The sequence below is a fragment of the Cetorhinus maximus genome, chromosome 11, assembly GCF_964194155.1.
Source record: "Cetorhinus maximus chromosome 11, sCetMax3.hap1.1, whole genome shotgun sequence".
NCBI lineage: Eukaryota > Metazoa > Chordata > Chondrichthyes > Lamniformes > Cetorhinidae > Cetorhinus > Cetorhinus maximus.
The window spans coordinates 25435240-25452889 of record NC_135889.1 but is presented as its reverse complement, the minus strand read 5'-3'; the positions used below and the strand labels follow the sequence as shown (position 1 = coordinate 25452889).

General features: G+C 47.3%; 1 protein-coding gene across 3 annotated transcripts in view; it reads left to right on the top strand.

Annotated features, from left to right (window-relative positions):
* Nucleotides 1–17650, top strand: part of trpm2 (transient receptor potential cation channel, subfamily M, member 2) — a 327556-nt gene that overhangs the window by 82756 nt on the left and 227150 nt on the right. For all 3 annotated transcript variants that reach the window (XM_078551683.1, XM_078551681.1, XM_078551682.1), the window contains exons 6-9: nucleotides 8658–8824; nucleotides 9594–9774; nucleotides 10595–10656; nucleotides 12559–12759. In XM_078551683.1, coding sequence (XP_078407809.1) covers nucleotides 8658–8824; nucleotides 9594–9774; nucleotides 10595–10656; nucleotides 12559–12759 — 611 coding nt within the window. The remainder of the gene's footprint in view (nucleotides 1–8657; nucleotides 8825–9593; nucleotides 9775–10594; nucleotides 10657–12558; nucleotides 12760–17650) is intronic.

The window sequence follows — 17650 nt, the reverse complement described above, 5'->3', positions numbered from 1 at the left end:
TGCAGGCTTGACTGCCTTTACGGTTCCAAGGCGTTCGTGTCCTGCGTTCCTTTGGCTGGTCACAAAAGTCCAGGGAATGCTTGTTGACTTCTTCCGGGACAAAAGGCTGCACTGGGTTGCTACTGAGGCTCTGAGTCTCCTGCTTAGGGAGGATGGTCAAGCGCTGGTATGCCTACACGCCCAGGTGGTGACTTTCCGTCTTCAGACCCTGCAGCGATACCTTTACGTCGAGCCCCCTCCGAGATGGTGTGCCCTGGCGACGTATTTCTTCCACTAGGTGCACGGCCTGAATTATGACGTGCAGCTCCTGGTTGTAGACCGGAGGGGCCTTCGTGGCTCCTTGTAGGTGTTGCCCGTCTTTTACCAGGACCTGATCAAAGTCTGGAACATGGTCGCCTTGCGACGCAGCTCTCCGCTGTCAAGAATAGCGGCTGTTGTCAGAGAGCCACTGCTTAGGAATCCGCCCCTCTGCCCTTTTCAGTGGCTGGCAGAGAGGAGGGTTGTGGCTGCTGGGTGACCAGGATTGGGGACGTCCTGGGTGGTGGAGGAGTGGGCTGGATGATTCCACAGGAGTTGGTGCATCGCGCGTCCATAGACATCCAGCTTGTGGCCAATGCCATTCAAGGCCTTAGGACGGCCGTGCTCGGTCCCAACATCATTCTGGGTCTTGAGGTGGCACAGGTGGGCTGTGGTCTTCCGTCCAAGCATTCCCCTGTTTGGGCAGAAGTCCACATTGGCCCCAAGCCCCGAACCCTCCCTCGGGAGCCAGTGCCCTGCAACCTGAGTCACGTCACAGAAATGGCCTCCATGCCCTTTAGCAAGGTGCGGAGGGGTTTCCTGTATGGGCTGCTGCTGCACACCCTTCACTTCCTTGCCCTCGCCCACTGCCCAGACATGCCGTCCAGTGGCGAAGGTCCCCAGTGGGGGGCCTCTCTATGGCTATATCCCACTTTCCATGGGGGACCTGGGATAGAGAGTGTTGCATGCAGCAGTCCCATACAACCGTAGGTTGCGTAGGTTCACGGATTGCGTCTTTTGCAGCCTTATGGAGTCCGTGGACAGTATATACGTAAATTGTTGTAGGCTGCACCCCCTTTTTAGTCTATTGAAAAACATTTTACTGTTGTTTTGTTTGCACTTCAGTCCTGCGCTTCTGATCCATGGGCACCCGGTGCAGAGGGGGGCCGGGAGGGAGGAGGACCTCCTTGTGAACCTGCTCCTGGGCCTGGCCAAGTTGGCCATTAACAGGTCCAGGCAGCGGGCGATCAAGTGGGTAATCCAACCCGACTGTCTGCCTCTCTTCCGCAGTTATGTTCGTGGCCAGGTGTCCCTGGAGAGGGAGCACGCAGTGTCTGCCGACACCTTCTGTGCTGGGTGGGCACCGCAGGGATTGGGGTGCTTTATAGACCCCTTTAATCACATTTTGATTTGATGTTGGTAAGTTTCCTTTTAAATTTTGTATTTTGTTTTTGCAGTTTCCCTTTAAGGGGCTGCTTTTACTTTGTCCCTGATTTTGTTAATTTAGTTTAATTGTTTTGACTCAAAGGAGTTACATCTTCTTAACCTTCTTAACCCTGAGTCTTAGTGCTCCACAGACATCCGCAGCGGAGGTGGAGGCAGCCTGCTGACTGCTACGCCCTGTCTGTGATGACCTTGGTGGTCATCCTCTGGAAGGCCCCAGCTTCCTTTTGGGGGCCTACTGCGTGGCAGTAGCACCCTCATTGGCCTATGGAGCTGGAACCGCTGGGGTCACAGGAAGAGGGGATTTGAATGGGCCGGATACTCCTGGAGTCACCTGGGTGGATGGCCAGCACACGTTGATTCTCCTCCCTATGGGTGCACAAGGCTGACTCCTTGAGAAGAAGGGGTAGCTGGAGTGAGATCAGGCTGCCCAGCACTCCTTTCATGTACACACTGTTGGAGGCCAACTATGGCATCGGCGATGGAGTTCTGCCCACGCAGCAGTGCAGGAGCAACGTCCTGGACCAAGGTCTCCGTCTTACCAGTGTTGACCTTGGTGCGTTGGCATGCCGGTGCTATCACCTCAGCCTGAAGACGGGCGGTCTCCTCTATTGTGCCTTACAATCTGAGGAGTGCAGCAGATATCCCTTCCTGATGTTCCCGAGCTTGCCTTTGCAGCTCCAGCAACTGAGGTATGACTGAGTCCAAAGGCTTGTCATCTGACTCGGAGTCAGCAAATTTCTGGCCTCCAGCAGTAATCTGAGTGCTGGACACCTAGGAAGTCCCTGCCGCCACCTGCTGTGGATCAGAAAGTGCGAGTGCTCACCACATTGTGATCCCGAGGCTACTCTAAAGCTGATGTTGTTGCTCAACCTGCGGCCAGAGCAGGGGTAGAGGGCGTCACAGTAGGCCACCATCGCGTCCAAAAGGCACTCGAGGGATGCATCATTGAACTTGGGGGGCTGCAGTCTTCTTGCCTATCGGGACCATGTCTTATGTGCAGCAGTTGTAGGGTGGAAGCACTGAGAGGTGTGCGCATGGATGCACTTTAAATATGGCGCCCAGTGTGATGAAGTGGCGAAGTGATGGCATGGCGGGTGAATGAGATCTTGCCCGCCATGGAATCGGTATGTTTCCAAGGAATGCATAATTAATAGGACGATGCGGCATAAAAAGTCACCATTGCGGCAAGCGGATAAAACAAATGCTTCAGTCTTACCTTTTGCACTGATGTGCTGGGCTCCCCCATCATTGAAGATGGGGATATTTGTGGAGCCACCTCCCGTGAATTGTTTAATTGTCCACCACTGGTGTGACAGGACTGCACTGCTTAATCTGATCCGTTGGTTGTGGGATCGCTTAGCTCTGTCTATCACTTGCTGTTTATGCTGTTTGGCACATAAGTAGTCCTATGTTATAACTTCACCAGGTTAGCATCTTATTTTTAGGTGCTGCTCCTGGCATGGCCTCAAGCAGAGGCGATGGCATAGTGGTATTATCATTGGACTAGTAATCCAGACACCCAGGGTAATGTTCTGGGGGCCCAGGCTCAAATCCCACCACAGCAGATGGTGAAATTTGAATTCAATAAGCATCTGGAATTAAAAATCTAATGGTGACCATGAAACCATTGTTGATTGTTGTAAAAACCCATCTGGTTTGCTAATGTCCTTTCAGGAATGAAATCTGCCGTCCTTACCCAGTCTTGCCTACATGTGGCTCCACTGCAACTTTTAACTGCCCTCCAAAATGGGCTAGTAAGACATTCAGTTGTATCAAACCGCTATGAAGTCTAAAAGGAATGAAACTGGACAGACCATCCGGTATCGACTAATGCACCGAAAATGACAATGGCACATGCAGTCCTGTTAACCCTGAAAAGTCCTCCTTGCTAACATCTGGGGACTTGTGCCAAAATTGGGAGAGCTGTCCAAAGACTAATCAAGTAATAGCCTGACAGAATCATACTCACAGAATCACACCTTACAGGCAATGTCCCAGGCACCTTCACCACTGGGTATGTCCTGGATAGACTCACTAGCAGTGGGGCGGCACACTAGTATTCAGCTGGAAGGCAGCTGCCCTGGAGTCCTCAACATTGACTAGACCCCATGAAGTCTCATGGCATCAAATCAAACATGGGCAAGGGAACTTCCTGCTGATTGCCACCTGCTTCCCCTCCACCTCAGCTGATGAATCAGTGCTCCTTCATGTTGAACACTACTTGGAGGAAGCACTGAGGGTGGCAAGGGAACAGAATGTACTCTGGGTGAAGGACTTCAATGTCCATCAGCAAGACTGGCTCAGTAGTACCACTACAGACTGAGCTGGCCGAGTCCTAAAAGACATAACAGCTAGACTGGGTCTTTGGCAGGTGGTGAGGGACTGAATAAGAGGGAAAAACCTACTTGACTTCATCCACACCAATCTACATGCTGCAGATGCATCTGTCCATGACAGTATTGGTAGGACTGACCGCTGCACAGCCCTTATAGAGACAGAGTCTCTTCTTCACATTCAGGATACCCTCCATCGTGTTGTGTGGCACTAGCACCGTGCCAAATGGGATAGATTTCTAACAGATCTAGCAACTCAAAACTGGGCATCCATGAAGCGCTTTTTTAAAACTCTTTCACGGGATGCAGGCATTACTGGCTAGGCCAGCATTTCCTTAATTGCCCTTGAGAAGGTGGTGGTGAGCTACTTTCTTGAACCTCTGCAGTCCATGTGGTATAGGTACACCCACACTGCTGTTAGGGAGCAAGTTCCAGGATTTTGACCCAGTGACAGTGAAGGAACGGTGATATATTTCCAATGTGTTGCTTGGAGGGGAACTTGCAGGTGGCGGTGTTTGCATATGTCTGTTGCCCTTGTCCTTCTAGGTGGTATTGGAAGGTGTTGTCTAAGGAGCCTTGGTGAGTTGCTGCAATGCATCTTGTAGATGTAGACACTGCTGCCTCTTCACATCAGTGGTGGATGGGGTGCTAATCAAGTGAATCAACTCCCATGTTCAGGATGCCCTTCATCGTACAGTGTGTTGTGTGCTTTTTTTTCCCTGCAAAGTCAAAAATGAGCTCACTCATGTGATGCCTATGGCTCCAATGTCACCACCTCCACAAGTGCTTGTGGTATGAGCATTGCTCATTGCTCAGGAGCGCACCTGGACATACATATCTTCACTGTTCCTGGGCGCTATGTGCCCTCAGGCTGCTCTGCTCATAGGTCTACTGGTAACTCCAGGCTGGAGGCCTGTCATCTGGGTGCAGCATTGCACTCGCGTGCAGTCAACAGATAGGCATCACATCTTCCCTTCACCCCCCCCGGCGGCATTCCATAGGGGTCGTTCCCTCCGGGACACCCTGGTCCACTCCTCCATCACCCCCTACTCCTCAACCCCCACCTACGGTACCTCCCCATGCAAACGCAAAAGATGCAACACCTTCCCCTTCACTTCCTCTCTCCTCACCGTCGAAGGGCCCAAACACTCCTTTCAAGTGAAGCAGCATTTCACTTGCATTTCCCCTAACTTAGTCTACTGCATTCGTTGCTCCCAATACGGTCTCCTCTACATTGGAGAGACCAAACGCAAACTGGGCGACCGCTTTGCAGAACACCTGCGGTCTGTCCGCAAGAAAGACCCAAACCTCCCTGTCGCTTGCCATTTTAACACTCCACCCTGCTCTCTTGCCCACATGTCTGTCCTTGGCTTGCTGCATTGTTCCAGTGAAGCCCAACGCAAACTGGAGGAACAGCACCTCATCTTCCAATTAGGCACTTTACGGCCTTCCGGACTGAATATTGAATTCAACAACTTTAGATCTTGAACTCCCTCCTCCATCCCCACCCCCTTTCCATTTCTTCCCCCTTCCTTTAGTTTTTTCCAATAATTTATATAGATTTTTCTTTTCCCACCTATTTCCATTATTTTTAAATCTATACCTTTTATGCCCTGTCAGTCTTTCCACCCCACCCCCATTAGACCTGTACCTTGTGTGTCCTGCCATCCATTCTTAATTAGCACATTCGTTTATATAATATCACCACCTTCAACACCTCTTTGATCCTTTTGTCTGTGACATCTTTTGATTATCTGCTCCTATCACTGCTTGCTTGTCCCTACTACCACCCCCCCCACCCCCACTTCTCCCCCCCTCACCCACCTTAAACCAGCTTATATTTCATCCCTCTCCTAACTTTACTCAGTTCTGTTGAAGGGTCATGAGGACTCAAAACGTCAACTTTTTTCTTCTCCCCCGATGCTGCCAGACCTGCTGAGTTTTTCCAGGTAATTCTGTTCTTGTATCAGATAGGCTTCCTGCTTTGCCCCCACATCCTGCTAACAGCACTGTGGATGCTCACCTCCAAAGTCACCACCATCTATTTCTGCTTTGTCTGACTGTCTTGCCACTCTCCAAAAACAGGATGCTCCCCCAGGCTGTCCACCTCTAACGGCACGTCCAGAGATACATCGGCAAGCCATACTCATAAAGACTGTTCTGCATGTACAGGAAGTCCCTAGAGTGGGTAGATCATGACATTACTCAGTGACTAACATTGATTTGTTGCCCGTTCTGCCATTTTGGACCTCACAGGTGTTGTTCATGCTCTTTGTTAAACACTCTTAGCTGAATCTGCATTCGCCTGCCTGGGGGCTTCCCAACTCTCACTATTTAAAGGGATCTGAATGAGACTTTCTGGAGAGATGCTTTTGACTTCCATTTGCTGCTGCAAATTTAGTGGAAGTTCTGTATTCTGTGTTGTTGTGGGGTTCTGTGGAGGTGAGAGTCAGAAGGAGTGGTACTGGACTTTACCCAGGAATTCAGTGGAGTTTGAAGACCTGTCAGTCAAAAGCCGGCTATCACTAATAGGGGCTATAATTGCAAGCCTTGTATGCCAGGAGAGAGGATTTGATAGGTTTCTCAATAACCAGAGAGAGAAGCAGGATGAATGGGCACATGGCTCTTGCAGGATAGCAGCATTCCTAGTGATGCAGGGAGCCATTTACTGCTTGCATGTGGCTCTGCGGATGTCACATATTAATGTGGAGATGAAAGGGGAAGCACACCCGTAACATCCGGTTGGTATGCAATCAGGCACAAAGCATTCTACTGGTGAAAATCCCACCCTCCCAACTAAACGTTTTGGAGGTGAGGGGGTAGCCTGCTGACAGGGTCACCAGTAGCCCCGCAACAATTTAATGGTCAGTTGGGAGGCAGGATTTCCGCCTTTCTGGGTTAGGACAATCAGAGGCTGGCAGCTCTCCAGTGCTTTGGGAGAGAGGGATATGGTGTTGGAGCATTAGTATTTGGGTGATCTCACCAGATGTTGAACTGGCAAGCCCCAGAGGGGAGCGAATGAGGTTGGTGGGGGCCTGGGTTTGAGAGGCCATGGTGGGAGGACAACCTGGTAGGAGGCAACACCTTGGTGGTCCCTCCGATGGCTCTAGGGGGCCGGTTAAGGGGCCCCCTCCTCCCTCGTCCACCACCAGCCTGCGTAGGGAAATCTGCTCGGATGGGTACTTGGTGTGGACCTCTCCCACTGCTGGTTATGCCAGCAACAGGAGGATAAGGCTCTTAAGTGGGCATTAATCACCACTGACGGACCTCAATTGTCCCACTTGCAGGCGACTGCCCGACACCACCCCTGCCACTGATATAATTGTGGTGGGGCCATGGCTGGGTGGGTAGGAGGTGGGTAAGCCACCCTCTGGATTTAATGAGTATCCCTTGCCTTTAAACCCATCAGCGCAGAAGTGTTAAGTCCAGCCCAGTGGTTCTCTGTTTGGGTAGCTAGGGGCAGCCCTCACTGGAGTTTCTCTCCGAATTCTTAGCAGTCTGCTGCATACCCCAAAAATGGCTTTCATGAGGGTGCAGCCCTTACTACCAGGCCTTTGATGAGGACCTCAGGATAAGGAAAAGGAGGAGAAGGAGGAAAAAGAGGGGGAAGAGGAAGGGGAGGAGCAAGAAAGGAGGCATCTGACCCCTTCAATCCTGGACAGCTGTCCGTGAGTGGCTAATTAGATGCCAGTTCCGCTAAAATCTCATCTCCATGTCACTGTTTCTCCATAATTCCCTACTTTTCCATTCCTCTGCAATAGACTATCACAGTGTCCTTTTTGTCAAAATCCTAAAATACAAGATATGACAAAAAAAATTCCATAATAACTTTATCCAACAGCACTTCCATAATACATGCTAAACTCTACTATTCACCCTTTGAACATTCCCTTGGTGTCTGTCTTATGGTGTCCTGTCTTATGGTCACCTCACACTTACCGATACTGAAATTCATTTTCCAATTATGCACCCATTGTATAAATTTATTAATGTCTTTCAGTGTTTTGTCGCATTCCTCCCCTTTACCACCAACCCCCACAATTAGTTAGAAGTAATTTGTTTTAGAACTAATAGAATCACTTGAGGTCTAGATTATATTTAGTAGATGATTCCAAACTGGTTACTATGATTATTTATTTACTTAAGTACTAAGCTGAAGTTGAGAACATTAGATAAAGTAAAAATCAAACAGCTTAAAGTCTTTGACCATGACGCTGATTAACACTGCATTCTTCCAGCTTTTTTCATGAGGTTTACTGCCACTTGTCCATTCTAATTAAGGTGTTTCACTCTCATTAAAACGCTTCTCTCTCCTTTTCTATTTAAATTGCTCCATCTCTTGCTCTTTTTAAATAAGCGTTGAGAGTTCTCCTGATTGTATTGTATGTGAACCATTTTGACATACAAAGAGAAACTGTTTACTGAATAATGATTTTGCCAAGATATTCTATTTGCTTTGCTGGTCTCTTTTATCTGCTTCAACTGTTGGAACAAGTTTGTCAATCCTGCCCTAACTGCCATGTTTGGGCCATGCATGGTTTGATTATAAAAGTAGAAACTACATGAGGGAGAAAAAATAGGATATGTCGATAGAGTGGGATGAAGTAGGGTGGAAGGAAGCTTGTGTGGTTCAGAAATACTTGGCATAAACCAAGTACAAAGGGCTAAATGTCCTGCTGCTTGCTGTAAATACATCTCTACAATCATGTGTCTTGATCATGTGACTGCAGTGTTTTGACCATATGACATTGTTTTAATCAAATGCATGGGTTCTGACCATATGAGTGTACTCTGATCGTGTGACTGCTTCATGGTGGAATTATGTGACCTATGACACTTAACCCCATGTTTTCCTCCCAGGTGCGTGGATTATCACAGGAGGCTCCTTTGCTGGTGTGATGAAGCATGTTGGAGAGGCGGTGCGACACTGTAAAATGACCAGTGGGTGCAAGGGAAAGCAGATTGTTGCAATTGGTATTGCCAGCTGGGGTATAGTGCACAACCGAGAGAACCTAACTGGGGGAGAGGTGAGTTATACAAGGGAATGACCTGTTAAGTGTGGGATATTTGGGACATTGTTGTTTCTGAACAATTTTCTTCACATGGGGGAGACAGTGACGTAGTGGGAATGTCACTGGACTAGTAACCTAAAGGCCCAGTCTAATGCTCTGGGGACATGGATTCAAATGTCTGCAGGTGGAATTTAAATGTAATAAATTGAAAGCTAATTTCATGAAACTATCATAAAAACCTGTCTGGTTCACTAATGCCCCTTCAGGGAAGGAAATCTACTGTCCTTACCTGACCTTGCCTACATGTGACTTTGACTCTTAGCTGCCCTCTGAAATACCCTAGCAAGCTACTCAGTTGTATCAAACTGTTATAGATGTTGGATAGACTGCCAAGATGGTGGATCACCACCACCTTCTCAAGGACAATTAGGGATGGGCATCAAATGCTGATCTTGACAGTGATGCAGACATCCCATGAAAGAATTTTAAAAACTCAAAGATGGTCCCCAAAAAAGTAGCTCAAGGGGGCACCAGTGCTGGATTTGAATTGGGAGGTGAGGTTATGCATCTATTATGAGCATGAAGGTTGGACAATCTGTGACCTTGACTAGCCTGGAGCTCTTCATTTATATTGCGCCTGTCTGGCATCTTGCACTGGGCAGCAGCAAGAGAGGAACTAGGCCCTCAGCAATCTGTTACAACAAGGAGTTAGAGGCAACCGTGATGTAATATCACACCACTAACTGCTGTCTGTAATTAAACATATTTCACTTTCATGGAACAGGGAATTTTTCCTGTGGATTATTACATGGATGAGGCAAATCAGGGCAGCCTATCATGCTTGGACTACAACCATACCCATTTTATCCTGGTGGATGATGGGACCCATGGACAATACGGTGTGGAGATTTCCTTGAGGACCCATCTGGAAAAGTACATCTCAAAGCAGAGAATGGGGGCTGAAGGTAGGAGCTTGTTTATCTGGAGCTGCAGTTAAGGGAGTGGGAGGTAGAACTCCCATGCATTGAAGGGGCTGTTGGGCACCATAGTCCTACATCTTTGGACCATGAACTAAAACCTGATCCATGCTGTACCTGCATTGGAAGTGTTTATTGAGATAGTATGGAAAATTCAGGCCTCTGTATCCGTACTACACCTGTCTTGGGAGTTATTAATGAGATCGTGTAGAGGGAGCATTATTCTGTTTCTAAAGCTGAGCTGTATCTGCCCTTGGTGTGTTTGATGGAACAGTATAGAGGGAACTTTACTCTGCACCTAACCCATGTTATACTTGTCCTAAGACTGTTTGATGGTTTGGATTTTAGGTGAGGAAAAAGAAAGGGTTCAGCTGTGAAGCTTTCCAGAATCAAATAGCTAAAGCTATTTACCTAAACTCGCATGAAGAGTGGCTATAATTTGGTAAGGTGGGGAGGATGCAGTGTAACATTCAAGAGAGGAGATGAGGTAAAATCACAAAAACAAGGACATTAACTAAAGCATCAAACTTCTGACGTGTTCCCTGTAGGTTAATTCAGACTGAGAGCTGTAATCATTGGTTGATGTATTTGGTGGACATATTATGTTTTGCCAGTCTGGAAGGGAAGAGTGAGGGTCAAGAATGAAAGGTCAGATTTAGGAATACTATTGGGCAGGGAGTCTTACTCACCAAACATGTATTTTGAGAAATCATGACCCATGGGAGAGATGGTCTAATGCATTTTATCATAAATCCTAAGCTCCCTATGCTTTATTGGTGACAAGTTCTGACCAATGCTTGTTTTGTAGATGTTGGAATCGAAATCCCAATTGTCTGTGTTGTCCTTGAAGGAGGACCTGGAACTCTGAATGTAAGTAACAAAGGAGAAAGACTTACGTTTATCATTGTGCCTTTCACAACTTCAGGATGCTCCAAAGCTCTTTAAAGCTAATGAAATAGTTTGTGTAGTATAGTCACTGATGTAATGTAGGAACAGCAGAAATCAATTTGTACACAGTAAGTAGACAGTTTTTTAAAAACTCAAGTTTGGAGGTCAGGAAACCCAGTTGTGAAATGGCCGCATGTATGCAGTTTGGTGGTTTTTCGTTCTTCAGGCCGAGCACCAGCCCTGTGCACCTACGTGGAAGAAAAGAAGCAAAATGGTGCGAAAAGGTAGGTCAGATGACCTGATATGGAGTTTCTCATCTTGTAGGTGTCCCAGGTGCAGGACACGGGAGGGAAACGGATGGGGACAGGGAGATGTCTCAAAAGGTAGTCACAGGTATGGGATGAAGATGGTACAGGAATAGGTCTTGTTAAATGAAGGTAAAGAAAGGAGAAGAATAAGAGGGTCCAAATTCAAGGAAGAGCTGCAGGGAACAGACTTTAAGCACAGTGAGCACGAGAGGAGCCCTGAAGATCCGAGAAGGCAGCCAAAGGTTGGTGATTCCGTGCTGAGATGCTGTTGGGGCAAAGGTACCCCTTTGGAACAGTGGTGTTCTGCTAGGCATGCCTGAAGATCTGAAATTGTGCTTCAAGGGTAAAGCTTGAGTGTGCTCGGAGATGCAGGGAAAAGGAATCTCAGAAGATAAGATTGAAACCTTATGAAGCGAGTCATTGTTGAAGCCGTCTGAATGGGAGCGACATTTGGAGGGAATTCCAAGGCAACATCTTCAAAGGTAAAGATTGGAAACCCTTGTGTGAAAGACAAAGTTTCAGTGAGATTGGTTAGCTCTCAATGTGACAAACGTCTGGGAGGGTTGTTGAGCAATCCCTGGAATCTGTTTTGGTTGATTGTGTCATCTATTATGTACTGTGGTTGTCCAACCACAGTTTTCCTGTTAATTCACATATACCTCATGCTCATCCTGAATGTTAGAGCATAAGATAGATAGTGTATATTGTTTTATCTTTCTGAACTTGTATAGTAAAGTTTATTTTTGTTTGTTCAAAACCAGTGGAAGCTTGTGGCTTTATTCACTTAGTAAGCATCTTGAATCTCAAACTTTATGTACTTTAAATGAAACGCTATTGGTCCCTAACCAGATCTCCCCTCATGTCCTGGGGTCTGGCCAAGGATCATAAGACAGCCTACATCATCGGTGATGTAAGATCACATGACAACAGAGTTTGCTGAGAGTTCATTGTGAACCGTTGTGCTAAGCATTATCCTGTACATAGTTAATAAAATGTCCAATAAAAGGTAAAGTTTACTGACAGCCTTGCCTCTAGAAATTTCTATCAATCCTGACCAAGGACAACCTCATCTAAGACACACAACAATGATAACAGAGAGACCTTTCTGTTCCTGCCCTATGTTCAGGCTGTTTGCCTGCAGCTCCTCCAGGCTTCTCCGACTGGAGCTGAGTTTGCAGCCTTCCTGGGACTGCGACTGCTAACAGCCAGTAAGGATGCTGAAACTTCAGGCCCAGTAGTGACCTTGAACTCTGGGCCTAGCGCTCACTCCTCACTCTCTCTGCGTCTGTGTTGCCGCCAGCCAACAACATGTTGCTGGGGCTGAGGAAGAGGCCAAAACTTCTTTGCCCCTGTGTCTGACAGGAGGAACAGCCAGGTCAGGAACCTAACCTACCCTTATTCCATGTTATCTAATGAGAATTTTTTCTGTTTAGTACTTTTCCTTTTAGCGTGTTGTTCCATGAATCTGTTATGTGCACTAAACGAGGGGTTAATAAGTTTGTGTCAAATGACCACCCACTCGTTCTATGAATCTCCTGTGCTTTATTGTTTTATGATGGTGATTTTTCTCTTGCAGACAATACACAGTGCGATGGACAATGGGACACCCTGTGTAATAGTGGAGGGTTCGGGCCGAGTAGCTGATGTCCTGGCTAATGCAGCTGGCTTACCCATTGCTCAGATAACCATCTCTTTCATCCAGAAACAACTGCGCATGTTCTTTGCTGAAAGTTACAACACATTCTCTGAGCAGAAGATAATATCATGGACCAAAAAGGTACAACACTGGCTCCTGGCGGGGCTATCATCGTCTTCCCTCCTATCCGAGATGAACATGCTCTCTATGCTGCTACATTCCCTCCCATACCATGTGCCTCAATTTTTGTGCTTCTTATAAACCACCTTTATTGAGTTTTTGAAAATCCATACACAGCATTTGCCAGTACAATAATTTATTCATAAAACCCTATTTAGTTTGTCTAGCATCACTTGCATTGAACCAACCCATACTTACTCCCATTTGTTCTGCCGTGCATTTTTAAATGCTCACTAATTTAATCTTGAATTATGGATTTTAAGAATTTTCCCATAATTGACATTAGACCAACTGTCTATAGTTACTTGGTTTACCCTTCTTTTCCTCCTTGATCAATGATTTTACAACATTTATACCCCAATGACAGGGGACAATTTGCCCATTCAAGGACTATTTACAAAATGTGATCAGACATTCTGTTATTTCCTATTGAATTGTAGAATCTTACAGCCCAGAATGAGGCCATTCAGCCAGTTTCGCCTGGGTCAGTGCTTTGAAACACCTATCAAATTTGTCCCAACCCCAGTTCTCTGCATATTTCTCCTTTTCAAATATTTATCCAATTCCCTCTTGAAAGTTACTATTGAATCTGCTTCCACCATCTTTCAGACAATACATTTTAGATCATAAATTTCTACAGAAAAAAATTCTTCTCATCTCCTCTCTGGTTCTTTTGCTAATTAATTTAAATCTGTGTCCTCTGGCTACTGACCCTCCCAAGACTGGAAGCAGTTTCTCCTTATTTACTCCTTCGTGATTTTGAACAACTCTATTGATTATTCCTTAATCCTCTCTGCTTTAACAATAACAACTTATATTTGTATGGTACTTTTAACTTGTAAAACATCCCCCAAAGTGCATCACAAGAGCATTATCAAATTAAATTCGACAGTGAGACACATATTAGAGCAATAACCAATTACTTAGCCAAAGTGATAGGTTTAAGGAGCATCATAAAACAGAAAAGAGAGGTAGCGAGGCAGAGAGGTTTAGGGGAGGGAATACTGGAACTTAGATCCCTGGTAGTTTTAGGCACAGCCACTAATGACGATTAAAATTGCTAAAAAGGCCAGAATTGGAGGAGCGCAAATATCTTGGAATGGTTGTTGGCTGGAGGGAATTACAGAGATAGGGAGAAGTTGAGGCCATGGAGGGATTTGAAAACAAAGATGAGCATTTTAAAATCAAGGGATGTTGATTTTAAAATCAGGAACCAGTGTTGCTCAGTGAACACATGAATGGGACCTGATGCAAGTTTGGACACAGGAAGCAGAGTTTTAGCTGACATCAGGTTTACAGAGGGTAGAACGTGAGGGGCCAGGCAGGAGCGTATTGGAATGGTCGAGGCTAGAGATTATAAAGGCATCGATGAGGATTTCAGCAGCGGATCACCTGAGGCACAGCAAGTGTCAGGCTAAGTTACACAAGTGGAAGTAAGCAGTTTTTGTGAAAATTTACAACTCATCTAATCCCACCACAACTGAAGTTCCGTGTCTCTGGTGCCATTCTGCTGAATCAACTCTGCACCATCTCCAGGAACAAAAGAAATAGAAGCAGGAGCAGGCTATTCTGCACCTTAAGCCTACTCCTCTATTCAATAAGATCATAGCTGATCTTCTAACTCCCTGCATCTTTCCACACTGTTCGTATATTCCTTGATTGCCCTGAAGGAAAAACTAGTACTGGTCCAAACTGCAGTTACATTTTAAGGTATGCACCACCAGTCTGGACCAGTACCAGACATTTCCCAAGTTTTACTCTGAAGAAGGGTCATATGGACTTGAAACGTTAACTCCGTTTCTCTATCCACAGATGCTGTCAGACCTGCTGAGTTTTTCCAGCACTTTCTGTTTTCATTTAGTTTTTTCCTTCTGTGTCCCTGAGAGATCGATAGATTTTTCAATATTATCTTGAATATATTTAACAACTAAGCATCAGCATCTCTCTGGGGTGGGGAATCCCAAAAATTCATCACCCTTTGAGTGAAGAAATTTCTCCTCACTTCATCCTAAATGACTAAGCCTTATTCTGAAACTCTGCTCTAGACTTTACAGCCAGGGAAAACATGCCCCTCAGTATCTACCCTTCCAAGACCTTTAAAATTTTCTGTTTCAATTAAATCACCTCTCATTCTTCTAAACTCTCAGGAATAAACACCTAGGCCAGAATTTTCCGCCCCCTGTTGGCGGCGGGCGGGATAATATGGTGGGAAGGCCAAACATCGGTTTCAAGTTGTCGTTAAACCAGCTAGCCATCATCTGCTCGGCCCATCAATGGCCTTCCCCACCATCAAATGTCAGGAGTGTAATTTCAATGCTTTGCATCTCATCTTGCCTGCCCGCCGGAATCATCTCTCCAGCGTCGGATTTACCTCCTATGTCGGCGTGACTTCAGAATGACACGATTCACAACAGCACTTAAAAGGTGCACACCTGGCGAGCTGAGTTTCGAGGGGAACTCGGAGGTGAGTACACATTAATATTGCTCAGTGCTCGTGAGGGTTGACTGTTCGACTTTAAGGAAGAGGCACTGCGCATTCAGGCGAGGGCACTGACATGTCGCTTTATCACGGCTGGTTGACAGTGCAATACCGGTGCAAGAGCTGCACTACGGTTGGGGCAAGGTGGGGGGGGGGCGCAAGACAGCACAGAATGCACATGCAGTGGCAGGGGAGGGAAGCGGCCATGCATTAGGGAAACCTTGTATAAAGTGAGCATTCTTCCACAGCTGAAAGAGTTCAAGCGCGGCCACATTGACATTTATTGGAGTCAGGCCTCTAGCTTACCTGCCCACTCAAGCAACGCAGAGCCACGAAAGTGCCACCAAATACTCCTGAACTTTTAATCCCTCAAGTGCAGACCGCAAATTAATGAACATTTAGGGGACTGCAGGACAATTGGACGACTGGACAACTGGCACAATCTCCTTGTGAAAGCTGATGTTCACAGTCCCTTGCAATGTCTTCATTCAGCTTTGGACCAGTCTTCCCCATGGTTCAAGCTAACAGCACAGCCCTGCAGTGTGGGTTAGGAGAATGCCTGCACCTGAGCTGAGAGAACAGCATGTAGTCCAGAGGTCCCTAACAGACCAGTGCCTACCCACGTGTCTCTCTCTTTTATCCTGCAGGAGGAGTACATCAGGACCCTGGAGCCTAGTGACCTAGCTGTACACCTCATGGCTTATAGGGAGCGGAGACAAAGGAGAGAGAGTGACTGAGGTGCCTAGCTGGGCAAGGGGAGGAGCAGCACTCAAGAAAAAGGGGTGGCCGGAGCTCCTACGCACGCTGCCGAAGAGCAGTGAGCCATCAACACTTGGTGCCTAGCTCGATCCAGGTGGCGCTTGTCATTCCTGCAGATGACCCCGAGAACCAGTGTTGCCGCGGACTGGCGCATGTCCAGGGAACTGATCGGTCACATATGCCACATGCTGCAGAATTTGATTGCCATGGGACCTTGGAGGGCATCCACTGCCAGTGGCTCCATTTTTATACCAGTGGCTCCTTCCAGGGCTCCACAGGTGACCTCTATGGGATCTCACAAGCCTCCACACACACACGTATCCAGCAAGTCACGGAAGCCATATTCGCAAATGAGCACAACATTGTGCATTTCAACTGGGATCCAGCAAACCAAGAAGCAAGAGTGATTGGATTTGCACAGATCTCTGGTTTTCCACAGGTGCAGGGTGCCATTGACTGCATTTACATGGCGCTTAGATCTCCGTGGCAGCAAGCAGTGCAGTATGTGAACCACAAGGGCTTCCACTTGCTGAATCTTCAGCTGGTCTGTGACCACAGCGAATGCAACCTGCAGGTTTGCGCACAATTCCCAGGGACTGTCCACAACTCCTACATTCTCATCCCTGACATCTTCCAGGGCTCAGAGGCTGCAGGGTTGGCTCCTCAGGGTCAAGGGCTATCTGTAGAGGACGTAGCTGATGGCACCCGTGCAGCTGCCTCAGTGAGGTAGAACGAGGTTCATGCTGCAACTCGCACTTTGGTGGAGCAAACCATTGGGATGTTGAAAATGAGGTTCCAGTGCCTGGACCGGCCTGGTGGAGCCCTGCAGTACAGCCCCACAGATGGTGTCACGCATCATTGTCACCTTCACAACCTGGCATTGCAACAGGGGGAGGACCTGCATGTGGAGGAGATGGAGGAGCTGCTTGTCTCCTCCAATGAGGAGGACGTCAACTGGTTGAGGATAATGTTCTTGAAGGCAAGGATGACGGTGATGAGTCCATTGCACTGGCCAGATGAGGTGGGTGTGCTTGGGAGGTCCTCAGATCCACAAAATTCGTGGAGGAGGATGATGACGACATTGCAGTGAGGACACTCCATAGGTCCTCACATAGCTTATGTGAATGCCTGACTCCTGTCAGGCTGATGGAAGCTTGCTTGTGCTCTGTGAACAGGGTCATATCATGAAGATGCAGTGGGGAAACTAGCTTCTCCTTATCCTATGGCATCCTTCAAGAGCTGAATCCTTCAGGACCACACTGTCACTGGACACCGATGCTGATGGGATGGGGGGGCCAGCCGCACCTCAAAGGTACTGGGAGCTCACAGAGAGAATGATGGAACTCTGTGCCGCTGGCCCAGGACATTCTGGCAGCAATGATAAGCCCCATCAGAATGCAGGTATGACTGATGTGTCCAGTGACTGTGAAGGCGCACCAGTGTACTGGGAAGGTTGCACAAAGCACAAGGAGGAGGGCCTGGACCGAGATACCCGCCTTTATCTTGTGCAGGGACAAAGCTTTCACTTTTGACAGACACGAACACTGCTCATCATAACAAGGAGCCATAGACGGGAAAATTGTTGGGAGTTTACTTACATCGTCAACATTATGT